General features: G+C 44.2%; 2 protein-coding genes across 2 annotated transcripts in view; one reads left to right on the top strand and one right to left on the bottom strand.

Annotated features, from left to right (window-relative positions):
* The first annotated feature begins 861 nt into the window (after positions 1–861).
* gsna (gelsolin a) overlaps positions 862–25,148 on the top strand; it is a 112,131-nt gene continuing 87,844 nt past the window's right edge. Inside the window, exon 1 of the mRNA XM_084325188.1 lies at positions 862–866. The gene's annotated coding sequence lies outside the window, so the exon portion shown is untranslated. The remainder of the gene's footprint in view (positions 867–25,148) is intronic.
* On the bottom strand, positions 4,998–18,792 carry wdr5 (WD repeat domain 5). The gene is made up of 14 exons (XM_084325140.1): positions 18,612–18,792; positions 17,601–17,720; positions 17,367–17,475; positions 15,596–15,669; positions 14,217–14,306; positions 10,479–10,568; positions 10,151–10,234; positions 9,990–10,045; positions 9,537–9,583; positions 9,347–9,422; positions 9,081–9,114; positions 8,914–8,988; positions 7,034–7,121; positions 4,998–6,186 (listed from the first exon to the last, which is right to left on the bottom strand). Exons 2-14 carry the CDS (start codon positions 17,676–17,678, stop codon positions 6,086–6,088), a joined length of 1,002 nt encoding a protein of 333 aa, XP_084181266.1. The 5' UTR covers positions 17,679–17,720; positions 18,612–18,792; the 3' UTR covers positions 4,998–6,085.

The raw sequence follows: 25,148 nt of genomic DNA, 5'->3' as shown, positions 1-25,148 counted from the left end.
TAACATGTGAGCAGAAGGACACTACTACTACATGATCCAGTTATCAGCCCTTCAGATAATGCATTGGTTGATCTGAGTTGGGAGAGCTTGGTGTGGACGATCTGCACAGTTTGTTCTGCCCACAGGGTGAGGTTACCTCAGGGCACAAAGGCGCTATGATGTGGACTGTTGTTGCATCAGCCTCACGTTACTTCTTCTATGCTAGTAAGAGGCAGGCGATGATGGTAAAAAGCAAGACCAGTTTATTGAAGAGAAATGGCAAGATGTAAGAAGCCAGATGGAATGTTGTCACGACAAAGGCCCTCTCTCATGTGTGTGGGAATGGCAGATTTAACACATGCACATTAATTATTACCTTAATGCGCAACAGGTGCGCAGCCATCCCCACAACACATACCCCCAACAACAAACCCCGACCCCCCCCCCCCCCCCCCCCCCGCCACACACACACACACACACACACACACACACAAACCCCAACCAAGGAAAAAATAATAATACAATTCAAATAGTGGACTCTGACACAGGGTTGCCATACCTAGCAAATATAACAAAATGTCCAATAAACAAAACAGTCCCCTTTCCAGGGGGGCAAGAGGCCAATACTCCGAGGCAGCCTTCCACCCCACCACAGGGCCCTGGTCTGCATGCTGCCTGGCAGAGGTGTAGCTGGGCTTCAGATGTTGCAGGGGCCGCCTGGAAGGGTCACCCGGCTACTGGGCTGTTGATGACTGAGAAGAGGCCGGGCAGCTGGTTGGCTGTGGTTGGAGTAGCGGCTGCTTGCCCCCCTGTCCTCCATCGGTCCTGTGGCTGTCCGTTGACCTGTCTGGCTCCGGTAAGTCTTCGGATGGAGGGCCCCACATCGGGCAGGACCGTAAGGCCGGCTGGGTCAGCTGTAGCTGCTGGGGCACTGAGGCTAGAGCCAGGATCTGCCATTACGGCGCTGGTGTTGGGCAGAACCGCAGAGCCGTTAGCTGCTGGGGGTGCAGAGGCTGGACCCTCTCCTCCTGCTGCTTCTGGTGACCGGTGACACCGCTGCTGGAGGGCAGAGGTATGACACTCGCCTCTGCGTGCTGCCAACCAGGACACCCAGTCCTCCCTGCAGTACAGTCCACCACACCCTGGCCACTGACCTCCGATCAGCCAGCATAGCAGCCAGACACAAAAATACAAAAACTCACTGGAAAAACCTCACACCTCTCTTCCCAGGACACCAATGTCAACAAGAGGCTGAGGCGGACGACTTTTGAATTAACCAAACGTCCTTTGATAACAGCAAACACCTGGTACACAAACTCACAGGACATCTCTCAACCAGTTCACCAAAGGCAACCGAAATCCCCCTTTCCAGGTTAAGGGAAAACACAATAGGGCACACCCGGCCGGGACGCCTCCCCTCTTGACGGGACGCCCCGGGGCGCGGACAACGCTGCCTCGCCAATCAGCCAACTGCCAATTGGCGAGGCGAGTATCTCTCTCTCTCTCCCACACCCACACAAGCTTTAAAAGTTTCCAACAGGGGTTAAACTGTGATAGTCAGTCGGTGGATGGTCTCACTCCAGACAGAGCCACGGGGGGATTACTGTGTGATCTGAGCAAAGTGCTTTTCAAGTGACGCCATGTATTTGTCATGGTCCCCAGCCTCTGAGCCTCCTCTCGTTCCTCCCTCCACTTTCTGTGAATTTCAGCACACCATTATCACCTCCACACACACTCAGTAAAACCCTGCTGCTCCTCGCAGTGGGAACCTAGCTTTAGAACCACCTCCTACCTACCTGTACAGGAAGTTACAACCGCATACAGTATTGATGGTATCATGTTTTACTTTTCTTTAAAAACGACAGCAATGTACAATTACCTCTGTTTTTGTCCCGCTTTACCTTCCGTTCTCAATGCCTGCTGTTTACTGTACCTCTGGAATCCCCTTAAGAGGGATACTCTCTCTCTCTCTCTCTCTGCACTTCTCTGGATAAACAAGTGTCGCTCAAGTCAAACTGAAATGTTAAATATCTTCATGTTATGTATAAATATGCGATATGCCCATATTCTGCTCTTCTCCCCCCCCCCCCCCCTCCCATTTTTTTCTTTCTATGCTGCAACGGCTGCAAAACTATGCATCTAGCGTATTTCCAAAGAATGTCCATAAAGCGGTTTTAAATTTAAATAGAAACGGTTTGGCTCACCTGGTCATGTATTAAAGCACAGCTTTTAAAAAGGAGAATAACAATGTTTTCGAGACGGGAGTCCCATGTCACTGACTGTTGTTTTTGTTTGTTTTAACCACTATAGAAATATTCATAGGCGAATCTATAGTGGAGGAACACGTTAGAGGTTTCGATTGTGTTTTCATCGAGTCGTGTTTGGATTTGTAAGACGTTAAAGGACCATTTCAGATCCACTGGAAGCCTGTACGGTACCTAACGCTTACCTAATATCTCAGTAATGTTAAAAGCCACGAAAACAACAGCCCCTTCAAAGCAAGAATGGCAAAGAAACACTGTTATTACCCTTAAGGTCTCAAAGACAGTTTCACAGACATTGATTTGAGCTTAGTTATCTACTTAAAAATCTATCAATAAAGAAGAAGAAGAAATATAATACTGGCCTTGAATAATTTCTGTGAAACTGGCTTCCAGATTCCTAATAATGAATTCTAGCGTGTTGCCAGAGGATGAGATCAACTTCACGTGGGATTAGAAGAACATGTGTCTTGAGAAGGAGGGGTTTTGGAGTTGAGAGGATACTGAGTGTGTACACAAGGCTATGGAAGAGAGCTCCCCCAAGTGGAAGAGACGCAGCGCTGCAACCTTACTTGAATTTTATACAAGTATTTAATCTGAAAAAATTATGGCACTTTTTTTTCTCCCCATGGCACTATCATTGATGTTGATATTCCTCTTGGCCGGACAAAACCTCAGCGTTTGTGCTCGTTAAGATCGAATATGTAGCAATATAACCTCAGTTTGATCCATTGGCTCGTCCTTTTGATTAATCCAGTTCATTATATTTCAGCGAGAAGACCTGAAATTAGGTGTTATTTTGGACTATCCAGGTGACAGTATTGACTGCCAGCTTGAACTCAGTTTACAGTATTTTTATTCTGGAATAAATTGTGCTTGTCTGTCCGTCAAATTAATAACAAGAAGAAAAAGAAAAAAAGGAAAACTTGATTAATTCATAAATGATTTCAACGTAAGCACTAATAGGAGAGGGGACTTTTATTCTCATCAGAATGGGCCAGGTTCAGTGGTCTCTGCGGAAACATAGCTGCAGATTACACACAGGTTATATGTGGTCCTCTTTGGTCCACACACACCCATAAACTGAAATTAAGATGGTCAAAAGAGAAACACATGCCTGTATTGACACACTTATTGTTTTGAACAGGATGACCCAGTTTTATATGAACATCTTCCTGCTCTCTTGAGTCCCATGACTTCTTGTTGGAACCCTGTCAGCTTACTGTGACTAGAGAACCCCAGGTATCTAAAGCCATAAGCAGATGTCGTGCAAAACTCAACTCTCCTACATGAAACGGTCGGAGAAGGAGCCTCTCTTGAACTATGATGACGATGAAAGGATTACTTAGATAGAATGAATACTTACATAAAATGCTTTATATGATGTAAAGCTATATTTTGTCTATATGTATATGTGTATATATTTATAAATATATATATATTAAAAATCTGTTCCTTGAGTATTTCCGGTCAATATAGCAAGAGGGAGACAAGTCTTTCAGACCAAACTGTTCTAGTTCAGGGGAGAGAACACCTGTGTTTTCAAATCAAACGGGTTTTCCGGTGTTTTTTCCAAAAATGTCATCTGAGGATTTTTTGCATTCGACCTTGGTTTTCAAAAAAATTAAAATCAATCAACAAGCAGAATTGCAGCAGCTCTAAACTCTACAGATTTCTCACCAGCTCTCAGCAGTTTATGGGACCTCAAAAACAACCTGGTTAATACACTTAAAAAAAAAGACTTCCCCTCCAAAATGTACATGTTGCTTGGCTATTGTATGATCAAAAATGTAATCAGGAAAAGCTGAGCTTGTGACACAATCACTGCTTTCTTTGTTGCTTAATAAGACAGTTAAAATGTCCAAGAAAAAGAAAAACACTTCGAAAAAGATCTATTTTTGTACAAAGGTAATTGTATCACTCGCTTATGTACTCTGTTCCTCCCCCTTTTCCTTTTGTGGGCTGTTGTATACATTGTTTGTGTAAATGTTGATTTGAAAAGGCAAGAGGGGAAAAAAATCAGATTTTCAAGACTGAAAAGAGGCGAGAGGTGCGGTTGGCATTTGGCGCCCTGGTAACTTGTCGCCTGTGCTTTGCCTTTTCAACCTGTCGCTAGAAGACGGGGATTGTCCCCTTTCATTATATTTTTTGTCTATTTTTAAGGAGATGGAATTTCGTCATCTGTTCTTTGTGGGTTGTTCTCTGATGTTCTATCTTTCATGGACAGACAAAAAGATTATTAAAAAATCTAAAAGTAAACGTTGTCATCATTTTTCTCTTCATGTGAATGTAAAGGGTGATTTAATCTAGTCCTTGTATAATCTGACAATCTACAGGGTGAAGGGACTGTTCATTTCTTTAGTTTCAAATTAATTTTACAGTTGAATAACTTACATCTTACAAAAAGGAACTTTATTAAGTCACATATTATAGCTGTCAAATGCAAAAGTGTATTCCACAAAATGCAGAGAAGACTAAAAGCAAATAAAAGAAAGTCATGCAGCCCTTCACACCAATGCAGTGCTTTTGACAATCCAGAAAGATAGAGAAACTGGCTTTTATGTACGGAACTACCGAGTTAGTTGGGTGGGGACAACGAAAGGACAACCAAAATATTCTTCATCTAACAAAATTACAATACATATTCCACTGTAATCATATATACAAAATGGAGAGCACATAACACTTGCATTTGGTCACTGTGGTCCACCTCCACCCGGTCGTGTTGCACTCGAGTCGTAACAATCAAACATGGAATCTGTCCAACTTTGTCTCTTTAATAAGAACGGAGGTGTTTTCAGAGTTCAATGTTCCAATGAATGAGCTGCCACACGGCACGTTGTTGTTTGGGCAGAATGTCATTTGACCCGTTCTAAATTCTCCACTGCTCCAGACCACACAAAATGTCCCGTCTAACATGCGCAAGAGTTGAGAGGTGTCAGTTTTATCATCTTTCAGCCGACGTCAAAATAAAATACCGTACAACTTTCACGCATCCGTCAAGTCGCCATTAGTCACTGCCGTCTTGTTGTACCAACCAACACTGTACTACACAAAAACTGAGCATTAACGTATATCTGAATAGGAGTACGTGTGTGGATTCACGAAAGAAAAGGCGAGGAGATAATAGCAGTCGAGCAAATTCAATCGCGACATCGAATTAACGATATCGGTATAATTGGTGCCACTGGATTCAATAAATATACGTGTATATATATATATTTAGAAAGAAATAATAATTACGATCATAGGGCGTCTGCCGTTTATAAAACTTCATGTTGTACTCCTCTAGACATTTGTTGACATTATTGTTCAAGAACCACATTGTACAGAGAGAGAGACACTGGCCAAATAAAGAAAAAAGACAACAAGGCCAAATAAACATCGCTGGAATGAAATCCTCCAAAGCCACCAAGACACAGGAACTAACCATAAACACTGCAGTGAAACTGCTTACATGTTAAGTTAACTAAGTCAATCATCGTTGATTTCCCTTGGTGGACCAGACAACTCCATTATCTCCTATTTAAAGTAAGGCATAGGGAAGGTAGTTCAGCCATGTAGAAAGGGACTCAAGTCTGACACAGGTTTTTGTAGAGGACTCTGGTTCAGAATGGGCTGGTGTGTGTACGTGCGTGTATGCATCGTGCGTGTGGTTGCAATAGTGAATGTCTGGACCGAGTTGTGTTCCATTTTGTTCTTCTTGCTGAGGTTCAGTCCTTCCAAGGCATTCTTGGTCTGCTCTCCAAAAAAAAATCCTCTTTTTTTTTCTTCCAACATCAACAAAAAAAGGTATAAAATGGATATAAAATAAAATAAAGAGTCGCCCGAAAGATCCGAGGGCTTTAGCAGTCGCTTTTCCACAGTTTGATGGTTTTGTCGTTTTCCAACGCCGCAGACGCAATGATGTTCTCTGTGGGGTGGCAGGCGGTAGAGATCACCACATCTACACATCAGAGGAGGGAGAAGAAGAAAAGCATTACAAGACGACATCACCACATCTACACATCAGAGGAGGGAGAAGAAGAAAAGCATTACAAGATCACAGCTTCTGCCACTGGCATAATGCTAAATGGACTGCATTTATATTGCGCTTTTATCCAAAGCACTTTACAACTTGTGCCTCACATTCACACACCGACGGCGACCATGCAAGGTGTCAACCTGCTCATCGGGAGCAGTTGGGGGCTAAGTGTCTTGCTCAAGGACACTTTGACACACTGCCACGAGGAGCCAGGAGGATCGAACCGGAAATATTCCGATTACCAGACGATCGCTCTTCCTTCTGAGACACTGTCGCCCCAACTAGATCATAGGTGCATTATAAAATAACTGCTGCTCAATTAAGCTTACTGGCACAATGCAAATCATACTTAATATTACTTAATACAATCATGATATAAAGTAAATCATGTTATAGAGTAAATCATGTTATAGAGTAAATCATGTTATAGAGTAAATCATGTTATAAAGTAAATCATGTTATAGAGTAAATAATGTTGTAAAGTAAATCATGTTATGAAGTAAATCATGTTATAAAGTAAATGTTGTAAAGTAAATCATGTTATAGAGTAAATCATGTTATAAAGTAAATGTTGTAAAGTAAATCATGTTATAGAGTAAATCATGTTATAAAGTAAATCATGTTGTAAAGTAAATCATGTTATAGAGTAAAAATCATGTTATAGAGTAAGTGTTGTGCCCACTTAAGATTACTGGCATAATTGAAATGTATGAAATATGAAAGCATGTCATAGAGTGAGTGCCCAGTGATGCCGTCATCTGTCCTGTACCTGTGTGGCCCTGGAGCTTCTGTACGATCTCCTTGGTCTGAAGATTCCAGATATAAACCATGTTGTCCTCTGAGCCAGACACGATCCACTGAGACAGAGAAGAGACGGTAGAATATCGTTATTATCCTGGACGTCATCTCAATAGTGGTGTGTGCGGTTGCAATAGTGAATGCCTGGACCGAGTTGTTACATTTTCAAAATGTCTAAAATCGGGGTCAGAGGGGTGGTGAAACCGATGATAATCCGGTCAATAGGAAAATATTAGCGACCAATAGCCCGTGTAAATGCTTAATCCGATCGTTTCTCTCTGGTTGGGATAAATATATCCTTTCTGCGCACGTTTGCCCCATCCTAAACAAAAGGTTCCTGTAGCTGTCTTTATTGGAAGCTTAGCCTTAGCTAAAAGGATGGTTGAATGGAAGGTCAGTCCGTGTAGTGAATGTCCAGCGTGTTGTTCTTCCGTCACGTTATCTTGTTTTTACAGACATTTAGCACTTTCTCCCGACATTAGTATACGGACGGACCATGGTGGAAAGCCGCTGGTCCCTGGCTAGCGTGGCTTTACATGACAGCCAGGGATCAGCAAGGCTCAAAGGCTTGAAACAATGAGTTGAAAACGATGCACAGAACTATCAAAATGAACCCATGTGTGCAGAGTGTCTGTGCTTCTTTAACAGAATAGCTGTAGAGTGCAAGAGGGGCTTAAGTTAGGGGCAATTAATCACATTTTTATTTTCCCAATTACAATTTTGGCTTCCAACGATAATCGACTTTTAGCCAGGTCATGTTTTAAGCTAGGTCAAGTCTTTGAGCCAGCTCATGATTTTCAGTTGAATTATATTCAAAGGTTTTTAGTTTTTAAGTTCAATAAATGCACGTCGTTTCCAAAGTCAGAGTCAGCCGTCGTGTTAAATAATTGTGATTATGAATCATGATTATGATTTTTGCCATAATGGAGCAGCCTGAATGTAGTCGGGAGTCTTTCTGGGCAAACAAGTATTATTCTGATTACATGCTTTGGGGCAAACGTGGTTCGGCTTATTTTAGCGTCCATGTAAACAATCCAATCTGAATGATTTCAAATCGGGTTGAGGAAATATTGTCTGTGTAACCGCGGCTAATGTCTACAGAGTAACTGAACCCCTGGGACGAAGAACCTTAGAACTCTGGAAGTACTCGACCTCTACGGTCTCTAAATATTGAGTGAACACAACATTCCAACGTACCACCTTTAGATAGCGACGTTTGACATTACATTTAGATTGTCATTTAGCTGAAGCTTTTATCCATAGCGACTTACAAGTTCTGTACAAGTCACCATCCCACAGACACACACATGCCACTTTACTAACTCTCTGCCACTTATCTATTTTACTATGTACTACTGCTGCTAGAATATTTGCACCAAGTTCTCTTTTACCACTCATTTATTTCACTCATTCATTGCATTTTTTGCTACCGTTTATATTGTATATAGTCCTGTATTGTGTGTGTATATTGTGTCCTATATGTTACTTTGATTATATTGTCAAGATATTTTTTTATACACCGTGGGATGGGGGGGAACATTATAAAAATTGTCTGTATGTCTTGCACATTATGGGAAATGACAATAAAGTTTACTTTGACTTTGAGGAAGGGTACAACTCTGGCAGCTAAGGGTAAGCAACATTGTTCGTCAAACAGTGTCAAACTTGACTGCTACGGTCTTGAGTGCATATTGGCATAGTAGGTAGAAATATAGGCAAGGTAGATTCCTTAGTAGCAAAGTGCATGATAGAAAAAGACAGTACAAAGGTTTTTTTCTTTTGAATATGTTGTTCCTCTAAACCTAAAGATGGTTCTTTGTCACGAGGTACTCGATTCTCGAGAGATCTTACCTTTCCACCTGTGACGGAGAAATTTGCAAATATGCAATACTTCTCGTTTTTGTGGCCAGTGTACGTTTTCAAGCACTGAAAAAAAAAGAGACAGGAGACAATTAAATATTGACAGTGCTATTGGAAGGGAGTAGAGCATATTCACGTTCATCGCCAGAGATGTTTACCTTTCCTTTGCTGTAGTCCCACAGCTTCAGAGTGCTGGAAATCAAAAGTAAATATGATTACAGGACAGCAGCTGTCAAACACATCAATTTCAAACCCCCAGCAAATAAGTAATCGTTTTGATTCCCATGCATGCACTTTCCATTAATAACGAAACAGTGCATTACATTGCGTAGTCTAATGTTGCCCTCTGCTGGTACAACAAGGCACCGACAACACACACCATGCTGATGCAAGTGGGTTCCTTCTGTGTACTGGTAATACTCACTTGTCCAATGTAGCAGCCAGGATGTATTTTCCGTTAGGTGAAAACTTGACAAACGACACGGGTGGATTGTCATCATCTAGCATAATCACAGAGAGAGATGGGGGTTAATTGACACATAGCTACAAGCTAATATTACTAAATGATGACTACCTAGTGCCTTTTGTAGCAGAATGACTCCAGCCAAGCTTACCGATGAGCGTTTTTAAACACTGTCCTGACGCTGTGTCCCAGATACGGCTGTGGACGGGGGTAAGATATCATAATTAATGTTGTGCCAATATTCTTATACAACTACTTGTACGTAGTGGTTATTATGAGTGATAACACAGGGTTCAGTCTGCTTCAGCCTGACTGAAGATTGAATGTGGTCATTAACCCTTTCACTGCCACACGGCAGAAGGTTAACCCTTTACTAACACACAGCCGACGGCGATGCTCCATCATTAGCATCATTCCACGGAGCTAATGATGGAGCATCGCCGTCGGTTGTTCGATAGTAAAGGGCTAACCTTCTGTATTGTCACAGTGAAAGGGTTAACCGGCTGTCGTGTGGCAGTGAAAGGGTTAAGACAATTGTTCCTGGTCACTGGCCTCACAGATCAGCTTTGAGAATACGGGTCCTGTTTTCTTAATAGAAACTTACCAGAGGCCGTCGTAACTACTGGACACAATCAGAGAGCCGTCTCTGTTGAAATGAACCTGGAAGACACAAAAGATCATCAGAGGATGTTGGGACATTATGCCCTGGACTTCCCGTTCAATTCAAAAAGGTCAGAATGTAGAGCAGGTTCAGAACATACTTACAGCAGAAACAGGGTCAGAGTGGGCTGGCAGTGTTTTCAGACATTTCCCGGTCTTGACGTCCCATATTCTTACACTCTCATCGAACTAGAAGCACAAAACAACCGTGTTAGCCACAAAACAGAAACAAGCATTTCATATAAAAGTATTCTGTATTTTTGTATGACAACTAATAAAGAAACTTGAATGAGACTGAAGAACCACAAACGTACATATACTTCATATATATATATATATATAAACAAAGATTTGACCCCAAAGAGAGGACGAACAATGGATTATCATCACATGTTTTTATTTAGTTTGTCGCCGTTAGGGTTGTGGAACTTACTGATCCCGACACGATGAGGTTGGACTGGGGGTTGAAGTTGCAGCAGAAGACGTAGTTGCTGTGTCCCTTCAGGGTTTTTAAACATTTTCCCTGCAATGAAAGAGAGGTGGGTCTAAATTTAACATGCTCGCTGTGTGAGACAGCCATGACAACATAATTGAAAAGAATAATCCCTCTCGCAAAGCTCCACATATCTGGTATTACCAACTGTGCTGCATTTCATGCTGGCAGATACAGAGCTCCCCAGTTTCCATGGTGATTCAAATTAATTCAAAATGCATCATTTTCCAGAATGTACCAATGTATAGTGCTATGAAAGCCCCACTTTCACAAGATGTATTCAGCACTGGCCACTGAATGGACATGTACAATGAACAGTGTCCAGTGACCATCTCCGAGGCCCCATATATTAAAGCAAACAATCTCCCCTGCAACCCCCCCACGCACACAACACCAAGGGAATAGTGCAATTTTCTTTTTATACCCCCTGTTTATGTCTATTATGTCTCACTCTTGTCTTTATTATTTTAGGACTGTTGTTATTGTCTACGACTAGGGATGGGTACCGAATTCGGTACTTTTGAGGTACCGAACCGAAACACGTCGGTACTACCGAGTATCGAATCAAGTGAGAAACCGAAAAAATAATTTAAAAAAAGTTTTTTTTATTATTTTTTTTTCCTTTTTTCCTTTCATGTCAACGTTCACACGCACAATATATGCTTACCTAGGATTTGACTTGATTCAACAACAAAGCAGTCGGAGCAATGACAAGCCGAAAACTGTCGAAATTGTAGTTATTTGAAGTTTGGATTTTTTTTTACGACTGAGGTAGGTAAATAAAATTTCTTGAGACTAAAGTACGGAAAAAAGGTACCGTTGGGTACCGGTATCGATTCACAGGTACCGGTATCGGTTCAAATGTGAAAGGTACCCATCCCTATCTAGGACTGTGTGACTGTTAGCAACTGGGGCTGCATTTTAAATTCCGTTGTACCATTCTTGTGACAATGACAATAAAGATCATTCATTCAAAACATCGAATCGACACTTCAGACCATTATGAAAATGTTTTTTTTTACTATGAATGAACCAGATGACGCGATTCTTGAGAAGCGTTATGGGAAATCGATTTTAACCACTCGTTACAAGTGTGTACAATGAATAGGGTTGGGCATCGTTTGGATTTGAACGATTCCGGTTCCGATTCTCCATTTCGATTCCTGTTCTAAACGATTCTCGATTCCGATTCTTTGAGGTGCAGGTCAAACCAGGTCACAGCTTATTTCGCAGGAGATTTTTTTCTTTTTTCTTTTTTGATGTGTGGGCCGCAGCTCAGCCCAGACACCAAGCCACATTGTTTCAAATGGAGTGCAATAGCGGCCGCAAGGCGTTAGGCAATAGGCGGCGGTATTGGACTTTTGCGATCTCAGACCCATCCCCAATGATAACACACAGCTGCCTGCATTTTTATGAATGGGAATATCTAATAAAAGAAATAACGATCCAATAACGTATATACGTGGTTGGCGTTCAACGATTGGCAGGCTAACACGTATTAAATGGTTGTTGGCAGCCATTGAGTTAAGCATTGAGGACACATTCATAGCAGCTCTCAGCTCAGTCTGCCTTGTTGATAATGTTGCTATGGCTGAACTGCCAATGGCAACATTGTGAACATTTTTCATATAGACCTTTTCTAACTTGACAATGTAATTATTCTAAATAGGCCTCATTGTATTTCCTGTTGCAATGTTTGTTAATACAGTTGCTAGACAGGAAGTAAACGGAGGCCAAAGCTGTTCCCCTAGCAACGGAATAGCAAACAGAATACTTCTGAAAAGGTCGATGGGGTGAATGTGTACAGTCAGTACAGTGTGGAGAAAGTCTTTTGGGACAAATTATTAATATTGTGTTGGGTTCGTGCAGCAATGTATCACAGAAATAATGTGTTCTAGTCCAGTGGTTCTCTCACGTGTTCACGTCAAGGAAACCTACACAAATTACACCAAGGACCCCTAATTCATACAATCTTTGCCTTTAGATGATTTATTGCAGAATTATATGGCTATACTGTAGATGAGGAGATAATTAGAGGAGAAGGGTGACACCAGAATAGTCACACATTCTGTCATTGGGTTCCTTATGGATGGAATTATAGTGAAATTAAACATCTTCATTTAGTTAAGGACCCCCTGGCTGGAACATCTTAAAAAGGACCCCACTTTGAGAAATACTGTTCCACTTCCACTGTTTTGCCTGTCAGTCTGATCTTTTACAATAGAAAAGAACCTCCAGGCAAATAATGGATGGTCACCTGCCAAAGTGTGTAAATCTACTGGCTGGTAAATTAGACAAACTGACAAGCATTTGGCTAGCGGCTGGTTGTTAGGGGACGACAGTGGCTCGGGAGGTAGAGCAATCGTCTGGTAATCCGGAGGTTGCCAGTTCGATTGCCACTCCTCCCGGGCAGCATGACGAAGTGTCATTGAGCAAGACACTTAACCTTGCATGGTTGCCACCAGGGGAGGAAATTAGGCCACTTTACTGGCCAAATGCTAGTATTTTTTACGTTTGGCTGGTAAAAAAAATCAGATACCCGCCAGTTGGCTGGTAAGCCAAAAAGTTAGTTTCCTCCCCTGCTGGCGAGTATACAAAAAAATAAAACATTCTGCAATCACTGCACTGGCAAACGGTGCGCGTCTTCTGAGTGTTCGCTTTAGTTGACAGTGCCACGAGAGCACTGCACAAGACCACCCGCGGACATATAATGTTTAATAAACGTTTGCGCAGTACTGGCCAACCCGCGGACATATAATAATAAAAGTCCCGTGGTACTAGGCTAGCCATCAGGAGCACTCGCAAACAGATAACGTTAAACACAGCAGAAGATGGAAAACAGACAGACTGACCAACGGGGAACTGCATCCAACCCTAGTACAACCCTCGAGTATAAGTTACTAAGGACACATTTAAATCACAGAGGTGTAATGTTAGTCTACTGGAACTGTATACAGTGGTTAGCTTCTAGTTAGCGTTTTAGCTATAGCTGCTTGCTAGCTAACGTTAGCCCTGTGTGCTCAAAGCAGCCAGCTAGGTGTATCTGTTATGACTATAATGTTTCCAAAAAAGCACCGGACTACGACGTAAGGTTAGACATTTTATTTCATGCTCAAAAGCCCCTGGCTTGCACATCGCAGTCACGAAAGGGGCTAGCTCAACAGCACACCAACCCAACTGACGTTACCACAACACTTGACGGTACTTCACAGCACTGTCGTAAGACCACTGTGCTGTCTTAAAGGCACAGTGTGCCTACCCAGATGCATACACAACATTGACGCGGCTTGACATACAAAGAAGTAATTATCACAATTAGCGATTTTTTTTGTCTGGTAAAAAATCTGTTTGGCTGGTAAAAAAAATCAGATACTGGCCAGTTGGCTGGTAAGCCAAAAAGTTAGTTTCCTCCCCTGGTTGCCACTGCCGTTGGTGTGCGAATGTGCGAGTGAATGGGTGTATGTGAGGAACAAATTGTAAAGCGCTTTGGATAAAAGCTGCTATATAAAATACAACATTTACCATTTGTTACAAGTTCCCACTGTGTCTGTAAGCCCTTTCTGCCAACGCAGGCGATGGATGGTCTCCGTGTTTTTGCAAGACACAAACTGAGATAACCATCTTATCTTATTATCGTCTCCCATTTCCACCAGGCAGGGGCCCCCCTCACTCTCTTACCGAGCTCACGTCCCAGATTTTGAGGGTTTTGTCATCAGACGCCGACACCAGGAGGTTGGAGTCGGAGGACCAGGCCACGTCAGATATGCCCTGCAGCGGAGCGGGGGAGATGGTTAGGAGACGTTTCATTAGGGGTGGGCGGTATGACAATATTACATAAATATCGGGTACAGTTCATTAACAATACACTTTTTAAACGTATCGTGGACATCGTGATGTTTCTCACAAGCCCTCACGTCAGTTTCTAAGCCACGCGGCTGAGATGAGACTTACTTTGTCGCAGTGCTAGTTACTCTCTTGTCGCTCCCTCACAGAAAAAAAATATTCACACTTGCCCCACCCCACCACACGCACATACATGCACATTCACGCACACACACAGAGACGGAGAGGCGGTGCCACAGGTTTGTTTGGAGGAAACAGGGAACAGGGATACGAGAGCGTGAGAGAGAGAGAAGTGAAGAGAGTTTAAACGTTAGCCGCCCTACGTGTTTTATTCAGAATGAAACGGCAATGGAATATGGAGGCGCCGAGGTGGATGAACTGGTTCCAAAAAATAGTAGCCTCGTGTTCTAACTGTTAGCATTGCGGCTAGCATAAATGAGCTAATAAGGCACTGGATTCATAGCTAGCGTCGAAATCCTCTATTGTCTGTGTGTGTCGCGAGTCAAGTAGGTACCATGCAGACAATGGAAAAGTGGCATAAGAGAATACTTCATAATGTTTCATGCAATTAAAAAGTAAATATATATATATATGATGATGCACACACACCTTTACAGTGTTTTGTTTACCAGTAGGATGTTGTATAACATTGCTGATAATAAATATGATTATTATTTTCTCACAGTAGTGTGTGTATATTTTTGGCTAAAGTGGATAGAAAACACAGTACTGTGCAAAAGTCTTAGGCACCCAAGAGTTTTTATATAAATTGTCTTAGATGTTAATAATTTATTTTCTGTATTAGTGTCAGTAGACTACTCTTTTAGATTTTTTTAAACTTTTAATTTTATAATTTTTGAAAGCATCTTCATGGTTTAATGCAGAGACTATTATAATCGTCGTGTTAGCGTGACTATGCACCAAAGAGCAAATCAAATTAAGCATTTTAAGTGCTTTAGAGGAAATGTCAAAATATCGTGATATATATCGTGACATAGCCAAAAGATAGTGATATAATTTAGAGGCCATATCGCCCAGCAGCCCTACGTTTCATTCATGAGGATCGTCTAATAACACTGATCAACACCACCCAGTAATCACACCTCCTACTCCTCTTCTATATATTTAATACAGAGTATCAATGATCATGTTTACATGAATGTGTTACAAAAGAGGTTGTAGTAAAGCATGTGAATCAATGAATTGGAACTCACAAGTTTGTGTCCGGATATGGTTTTCTCAAACTTTCCGTCGTATGCTCCCCAGATTTTGATGAGTTTATCAGCAGCTGTAGACACAATTTCATGATGTCATGGTTTCACCAATACATACAAAGTCACTGTGCATAATTAGGGATGGGCATTTGATATATATTTTAATATTCTATTAATAAAAGCGTTTCAGCTAATTGGTTAACCAAAAGAAATATGTGTGCAAACTTTAAAGGGGAGGCAGGATGGCCTAGAGGTAGAAGAGGCCGGCCAGTAACCAAAAGGTCGCTGTTTCGATCCCTGCTACCGACAGGAGGGTGTATTCCAGCTAGGGCTGGGCGATATGTACAGACGGTTTCAAACTGTATTTTAAATTAGAAAGCAAACAAAATAAATGGACAAGAGAAAAAGAAATCTCAATTTGGTCAGTATTGTCATTTGGACAAGCAAAGCCATTACTTTAAGTTGCAGGCAAGAAAGACAAGTCTGTCCACTGTCTCTTCGATATTATCCCCCCCCCCCCCCCCCCAATATCGATTATTAAAATATATCGCGATATTTATCGTTATCGTAATATCGCCCAGCCCTAATTCCAGCTGTGAGCTGGTGATTACAGGGTGGCTGGTATTACATCTATGGCGTATCCTGCCTAAGTGCCCTTGAGTGAGGCACTGAACCCCAAATAATTGCTCCAGGGGCACCGCACTGCAAACGACCCTGCTCTCTGACCTCTCTGATGCATGTGTGGTGGACTGTGTGTATGTGTAACTAGGAGGGATATACGAAAAAGACAAATTTCAATTGCCTTGTGTACATTGACAATAAAGTCATCTTCTTCTATGTTCTTTGACTTCTCTAAACAAATAGCCAAAGCATCGCTTTGACTGTTTCCATTTATTAGTCAAATAAACAAGGGAACCAAATCCAATTTGTTAAATTTATTAAATATGAGTTGAATCAGTGCGATCACACAAACAAAACCGTGAGCTATAGTGGAATATCTACGTTGGTTTTGACTAGTCAAATATTCAATGACTGTGCCCATCCCCAATGTCCCCATTTGTCGGCAAAGAATTCATACAAGAAACAACACTAGGTCATTCTGTTCCTAACGTTTACCATCAGTATTCATTAAACGAATCAAACATGTTCGGCAATAGACAACATTCCACGGTAATCCCCAAATGCAATTTGCGTTTTCAGCATTTTGACAAGCCCCGGTTCTGTTTTTACCCGCCTATAGCGAAAACAAACACTATTTTCCTTTCCCGTTTACCAGTAATTCTGTCCTTGATACTTATGTGGGGTTAATGGAAAAAGTGCGTTTCACCAAAGGATTTTATGATTTGTTAACATTCCCATTTTTAAAAGCAAAATTGCCAACACTAAAGTAACTCAGAATGCACTGACGCTGGTAAGCTATTTTTGGCTAGCGATTTTAACTGCTGCTTCGAAATTCTAAATCCTGTGCCTTATCGGAAAGAGAAAGGTATATTAGAAGGCCTGGTTCACGGGAACACAGCTGGATGAACCACAGATGAAGCTAGGAGCGATCTATTAATAGTCCGTTAATTTTCCTATTGCTGCAGGAGATTCTGAAGAGACAGGAACAACCAGAAATAAGTCACCTGTGAGAAGTCTATTCAAACTGTCCCTAATGTTATTGATTGACATTTTCCAAAATTAGTTAGAAAGCATTACGTAACGAATAGGTACTGCCAGCCAGGTGGGGGAGGAGTCTACAGTATATGGGTGTAATGACAGGTGAACTCACATGAGCTGGCAAGCCATTCGCCGCTGGGACTGAATTTGACAGAGGAGACGGCTTTGGTGTGGCCCGCTAATGTGAATTTTAGGCTGTAGTTGGGCTTGGCTGGTGCAGACTGCAAAGAGGGAATTAAAGAACACACACAATCAAATGAACAACCCAATTTGCTAACGGTGTGTAGCCAAAAGTTAAATGAATGCCATATTAAAAAGGCTTTCATTGGGTTCAAGGAATAAATACCTTGCTCTGGCTAGCAGATGATGATGACGCATTTGGAGGTTTAGTATCAGTTTCAGGTTTCTTCTCCTCTGTTGCCATGATGGTGGTTAGGAAGCGGGGTCAGGGGTCGTTTGTGGACCACTGTGAGGCAGACAAGATGCACACATGGTTAGTGTCAATGAAAATGAAAAAGAATGGGCGTTTGGCATGATGGAATTCAAATAACATTGATAATCTCTATAAAGTTACCAGTTAACTAACAACTTATTAAATATTAATAGCAGGTCGATATTCACTGTGGTTAACAGTAACTGCAACTAATGTAATGTAGTCATAAATGTATAGACGTAGCAGTATTGTCTATCAGTATGTCATGTATGTCATATGTTATGATGAATTGAAAATGGGGGACCCTGATGTAAACAAGACGAAAGTCTTTCTCTGGTCTGCATCCCCTTAACAATTGTGTGTAATTATTGAGCTGTACTGTATTGTACCCATTCTGCAATCTGTTAATAAAGTTGTCAATCAATCAAGTAAATGTAGCTACAAATCAACTTAAATCCATAGTATTAACATGACGCGTCTTGCCAACCAATTGAATAGAGCCCAATGTGTTCCTTGGCCATAAAGAGTTATAATAATAGAACTCTTTGCATTGACCACAGTTGTCATCTAATAATAAAGAGATCGCCTGTTTATTACGATCACCTGTTTGCAGACCAAGATGTCCGTGATCATGAAAACGATACTCAAACGATCTCATAAGAACACATTGAATGAATTCGATTAACGATATAGCACATCAGAAGCAAAGTAGAGCTTGATGCGGATTTAGACAACGGAACTAACGTTTAGTGAGCTAATATAATACACCGATATTATGACTCTGTTGCTCGCTATGCTAACGTTAGCCACCACACAGGCCTCCACCCATCCAGACAATAAAACCCAAGGAGAACGTTAGCTTAGCCACTAGTCTAGCTAGCTAGTTGGCCAACAAGAATAATATGACACTATTACTATACTCACGGTTGAGCTCAGAGTTTAATGCAGCTTCTCGGTCAACCGACACTAGATAGAGATAGAGTATCTATATAATATGGCGGTGAAAGTAATATATAATTTGCATGTATGATATGTATCTTTATCGACGAAGACACACAAGTGTAGAAATCAGAGAGTCGCTAACATCTCGTCGTTAGCTCGCAATGCAGGCGGGGAATGTGGCAGCGAGTTGCGCATGCGCGCTTCACTCCGACTTGACGGCGAGCAAGGAGGGACCTACTTTACCAATGCGCCGGTGCAGAGCGTCTAGTTTTTTTTACCAACAAACTTGCATTTTTCCGCAATCTGATTGGCCACTGACGTTTCTGGTCATGTGACATCTGCGCCAATCGCGTGACGCCTGTTTATGCGCCTATTTCCGCCTCTAACAGCCTAACCTCGTTCCCAGCTTTATCTCGAGACTAACAGCCTGCTGCAAACCATAGTTCTGTATCGCTAGTGGCTTAGCTTGGCATCGCCTTCTGCACTATCTCGCGTACGTGCACGCGTACTGAATAAACCACAAATGTACCTCTAATACCAGTATTAGTCTGACCACACCCCTCATCAGCTTACCTTCATAAGCAGGTGTGTGGTCACCTGCTCTCCTCCTTCTCGCTTTCACCACAAGGAAGAGGTGCCTCGGTAGATCCCCACACTTGACACCATGATGGAAGAAATTGGATTAGGAACAGGAAACAAGGATACGTTGACATCATATCTTTATTTTCTCTCTCACTATTTTCGAGAAAATACGGCGATATTGTCTTCGTACTGGAGTGTCTAGAAGATGATGATCATTCTACAAACCCTCCACCGGTTTTCGTATTGGGAGCACGCCGCTGCATGCTTCTCAACTGCAGTTCCTTGCTGTGTTTGTTGGGGTGAAACCTGTCAGGCCACAGCTGAACTGTCGGACATGCCGCTGTTGTGAGGAGCGGTGCGTTCCAGGTTGGGTGAGTAGTGTTTGCTGGCGGGCTCCACTTGTCTGTTAGTGCTATGGGGGCTACTAGACGAAGTTTATGGAAACCGGCCCCAGGCTAGGGTCCTTTGTTTAGCCGTCTAGGCGACAGAAGGCCTTGGTCTGGCGACCATTATAGTTTTAACTAGTGGGCCGCGACCATTGACACTGGTGATCCCTGTGTGTTCTGGACGAGTGGATTCTCTCTGTCACCGTGTTAAGACCCCATCTTTCATATCCAAATGAGAGTATTCCTTCACGAGGGGATATGTGCATGTAATGTGCGATAGCGGCAGATTCATGTTCAAAGTCAGCTATACAGGCCAGTTGGTACTGTGCTGATTCCGCCGGACGTGTTATTGTCACCGTTGTGAAGCGGTGTTGACGTCTTGTTTTCCCTTTTCTCTTAAAAAGTGAGGAGGGTTCAGAACGGCGGCCTGTCTGGGTGAGTGTTATGTCATTGTTTACATGTTCATAGCTTACGGTTAGCCGGTCGGTGGCCTGGCGCGGGGTGGCTTGGCTTCTCGCGCGCCGCCGGGAGCTCGCTCCTGATCGCGTGCGTCGTAGATCGGCGTCTCGCGAGCGGAAGCGATAGCACCCGAACGGCTGGAGCAGCCGTTAGCTTGATGCTATTCTGTTGAACGTGCTTTGATTTTTAACATGTTTTACACTTTTGACCACGACGTCATCCTTGACAGGGGATGTTCGTCAACCCTGCCCGAGCCTAGACGGGGATTGCGTCAACAAAGAGGACTGTAGCGACTGGTGGAGCGGCGACGCTGCCCGGATCGAACAACACGGGACGCTTGTGACTGCACTTCGCTGATCTGCGTTCCGGGCAGGTACGGGGTTGGCCAGACCCTCATAACACGTCTTCTGGTTTTACCTTGCTAAATGTATTGTGAATGACGGTGTTTTTTCCCAAAACGTGTGTTGTTGCAATGCATTTGAGATACGTTGCGGGTTGTGTGTGAGCTGTTTTTGTCACTGGCAGTAGCTTCTCCGTGCAGGTCGTGATGTATTGATCTGGTTGTTGTGTGAGAAACATCATGGTGTTTATGTGTACCGTGTACTCACTACTAAGGCAACTAACCTATGAAGCTATGCTTGGTGACGAGTGAGTAAAAGAATGTTCTTTCTCAGACTGTAATGACAATGGACAGTGAGTTCACACATTAACAGGTTTCCTGTTTTAACTGGCCGTATTGTGGGTAAAATAGGAGGATTGTGTTTTTCCCCCCCGGTTCCCTGGGGACTTTATCACCCAGACATGTTGTGCATTAATTGTGTCTTTTGTGTGGTAGGGATACGATGTGACTCTCAGCTTGATTGCTGAGGTTGTGCTAATCTGCTGGAGAAACTTATTTCCTAAAGGGAAATTGGTTTGGTTGCTGTCATGTGGGCTTAGCAAGGCCTGTGGTCGATACTAATCAAGAATGATGTATTCTCTCATTGTGATGATGATGGGTTGTGTGTGTCATGTGACCTACAACTGGGTTGTACTGACCACAGAAGCACATGTGTATGTTGGACCGGGGTTCTTAGAGCCCTCTCTATTCTGTGTTTTTCCTTAGTAAAAATCAGATAGCAGGTTAGCTCGTGCGCTGTGTGGAGCTGTGAAACGCTTCATAGAGTTGACTATGACTGTGTCATATTCTCTTTTTGTCGTTACGTCGTATCATGGGTGTGGGGTCGTAAAGGGGTGAACTGGTAACCTTTCCTCTCCCCGTTGTTCTGTCGGTCAGGGGTACACCCCCTGTCCTTCAAGGTTCCCGTCACGTGGCGGTTCGGCACGTTACGGGGGGGGGGGGGGGGGGGGGGGAGGGAGTTCCTGGTCCCACGGCCTGGTATATTGGGCGTGTGCACCGCAGGAATTCCCCCGCCATAGAGTACGTCACCGTGCGCGTCTCTGTTGGTAGGACTTCCGTGTGCTGTTCAGGTCCATGTGATGGATCTGTTTTCAGGGGGGGTGGTCAGGGCTCCTCCTCACCAAGCGCCTACTCAGGCCTTCTGTGAGTTCGGACTCCTTCTTCCATGTGATCCATGTGAGGAAGCCTCCATCAGAGTACAGAGCCTTCCTCCTCAGATTGTCAAAGTGAGTGGACCCTCTAGAAGGGTCCTTTTCTATTGTATGTATATTCGATTCAATTCGTTTATTGAGTGTGTATGGGTTCGGTGCCTCTTCCCCGGAGGCCCTAAAACCAGTTTTTTACATGGCTCGAGGTGCAATATATTCTTTTCAATCTGTACAGCTCGCGTGGGAAGTCTCTCTGGGGATCCCCGTCTCTTTCCTATGGGAGGGTGGTGGGATGTAAAAATGTGAACATTTTTTACCCCGGCTGTGTAGACTGGGATACATACTGTTGATGCTTCCTTCTTTCTATTCCAGAAGTGTTGGAGTTAGGGAGTGTCACACCCCTCTTGTCGTTCCCCTGGGCGCCTTGGGGATTCAATGGTAGGTCTAAATAGCCTGTTCATTGATGGGGGTGTGTCCCGACGCACGTATAGTGCTAGCTCGCTGTAAACAGGCGATTGACTGGCACGCCTTAGTTGCTTGTGGTTGAAACAGCGTTTTTATAAAGCAACTGAGATGGGGGTTTTTCCTCTTCCGGCGACCACATCCCATGACCTGGGTGGGTTGTCGACGGATCCTCGTTCATGTCTGGGGGATGATGACGGGATGGATCTGAACATATGTAGTGGGGTCTCACGCCCTTGGGGTGGGCCACCAGGCGCGGTTCGTCCCGACGTCTGGGTGGCGCCTTCTTTTCATGTTAAGATCAACACGCATATCTGCCCTTTTCCTGGGGCATGTCGGCGTGGTTAGGGCACGGGACTGGTTCTGGTCACGCTGGTCCAGATCAGTTGAACCCGTTGTCCGCCGGGGATGCAGATCTGCTGTTCTGGTACCCTGAGGGACTTGGGCTTTTTTCAGGGGGAAAAATGCCAGGTCGGTGGGTGTCACAGGGTTAAGCGCTATGGAGACCCTGGTTGGGTATGTTTTTACTCAGCACTGTCGTCATGGCTTACAGCCATGCCATTCTGTACGCGCTCGATCTCGTCGGATCTCGGCCGCTACACAGGTTGGTCCTGGTTAGTACTTGGTTGGGAGACCGCCGGGGAATACCAGGTACGGTGTGCTTAGGGGCTGGTTCTCCATTGTTTTTCGCTCCTCTCTCACGCATGGCGAAGAGGGGCCTGTGGGGGTGGTTTTTTGACCTCCTCTGGTGACCCTGTGCTTCCCGTACCGCCAGGCCCGGTCCGAAGTGATGTTTGCGACCCGTAGGCCTGGGTTAACCCTTTTTGGAAACTGAAACACTTGTACTGCGGTATAGCCGGTGTATACCCGCAGGTGTGTTTTGGAGTTTTTTCTTGAGGGGTTATAGGAACAACCACCGCATTGGGTAACACCGAGGTGGTTGATTCCCTGGTGTGTTGGAGCAGTGTCAACTCCCGGGTTCACCGGTTGAGGGTGCCCCTGCACGTTCATGACGTCTGCCAATCGTGTCAGCCTTCTCTGCCTCGACCCCTCTGGGTGGGGGTTGTTAAATGGAGGCTTGGTCATGCAACACCGCCAGCTTACGCTCCTTCCGCCGGGGCGGCTGTGTTCAGCTGTCCCCTCTGGCGCCTGTCTCGTCCGCAGTCTCCAGGCTAGGGTTAACAGCCTGTTGCCTGGTTTTTCCCCGGTGCGCTGCCTGCTTCCGTTGGTTAACCTTTTTTGTGTGCTTACGGCCATGCTGACTGCCTATTCTGCAGGGTCAGTGTGCCAGGCGGTGTACTATTGGGGGGACGGGGCCCGCTCGGCTTACTGGCCTGGTTGGTTCCGCCTGGGAATACCAGGTGCAGTAACTGAGGGGCCTTTGTCCGAATACGCTGGCGATGTGGGGGGCGGGGCACTACGTGCCCACCTGGTGGGGTCTTGATGCTGGCATCATGGACTTCTCCGGGCCCCCATTCCAGGGAGTCCAGTCCTTTTGGTGGGTCTGGGTCTTCCTTCGTGCTCCGCTGCTACGGCCTTGCCACGGGGTTGGGTTTGCCCTTGACCCCGTGATTCTGGGGGCAGTAACGAGGTTGTTCCTCCGTTCGTTCCCGGGTGGCATGCGGGTTGTGCGTGTGTGTAGTCGTGGGTCAAGCCACGGTCTGCTCACCCTGTGCGTTGAGTTGCTTGAGTGCCTCTTCGCACGGTCGGGTCCGTCGCCCTCCCGTGACGTCCCTAATAGGGGGGCTACCCTCCATTAGGGGGGGTCGGGGGGGCTCGGCCCTCCCTGTTCTGATGGTTTTGGGGGGCTGTCAGCGGGGTGTATTTGTCAGCCAAGTGGCTCCGCTTGGCCTCCCTTGTGCAGAAGGCGATGCCAAGCTAAGCCACTAGCGATACAGAACGTTAGGTTATGACTATAACCAAGTTCTGTTAGCTAGGGGCGATGCTTGGCATCGGACGCCGCTGCAGCCCTTGTCCTCACCTTGTGGTGAAAGCTTGGGAAGGAGGAGAGCAGGTGACCACACACCTGCTTATGAAGGTAAGCTGATGAGGGGTGTGGTCAGACTAATACTGGTATTAGAGGTACATTTGTGGTTTATTCAGTACGCGTGCACGTACGCGAGATAGTGCAGAAGGCGATGCCAAGCATCGCCCCTAGCTAACAGAACTTGGTTATAGTCATAACCTAACGATATATATCTATGCTGCAAACTACCTAACGAACGCCTAGTTCTATCACTGGTTAAGCTTAGGCGACTCTTTCGAAGTTGGTTAAGGTTAGAGTTTGGAATCAGGGCTGATGTTCTATCGCCATGCTCTAAGACAAACTCTTACCTTAACCAACTTCGAAAGAGTGCCTAAGCTTAACCAGTGATAGAAACAGGCGTCACACGATTGGCGCAGATGTCACATGACCAGAAACGTCAGTGGCAGATCGCGGGAAAATGCGAGTTTGTTGGTAAAAGACTACACCTGATTGATTGATTGATTGAAAACGTTATTAACAGATTGCAGAATGGGTACAGTACAGTACAGCTCAATACATACAATTGTTAAGGGGATGCAGACCAGAGAAAGACTTTCGTCTTGTTTACATCAGGGTCCCCCATTTTCAATTCATCGTAACATGACATACATGACATACAGATAGACAGTACTGCTACATCTATACATTTATGACATACCAGATTTGCAAATACAGTACTGTTTGTGATACAAAAAGAGTCCAGAAAAAAGAGTATACATTTGACGTAGAAACTGTACATTGGATTGGGTAGGTGGGGGGGGGGGGGGGGGGGGAGCAGGGGCGTAGCTGGGGGGGGGGGGGGGGGGGGGTAGCTTAGGATGATTCCACCTCAAAGGCGCTTAAAACAAAATTACAAACATCACAAAACAAACTGGTCAGACTACTACTTGACCTTACCCCCAGAACCCACCTCACCCCTGCCCACTTTGACAACCTAGGATGGCTTAGAGTAGACGACAGAGTACAGCAACTTGCAATGGGCCTGGTCTACAAGATACACTATACGACTAAGGTACCCATGTACATGTCAAAATACTTCCCAAAGGTCAGTGAATA

The sequence above is a fragment of the Notolepis coatsorum genome, assembly GCF_963971535.1.
Source record: "Notolepis coatsorum genome assembly, chromosome: 11".
Lineage (NCBI taxonomy): Eukaryota > Metazoa > Chordata > Actinopteri > Aulopiformes > Paralepididae > Notolepis > Notolepis coatsorum.
The sequence above is the reverse complement of the archived record's forward strand: the minus strand, read 5'-3'. Positions and strand labels throughout refer to the sequence as shown.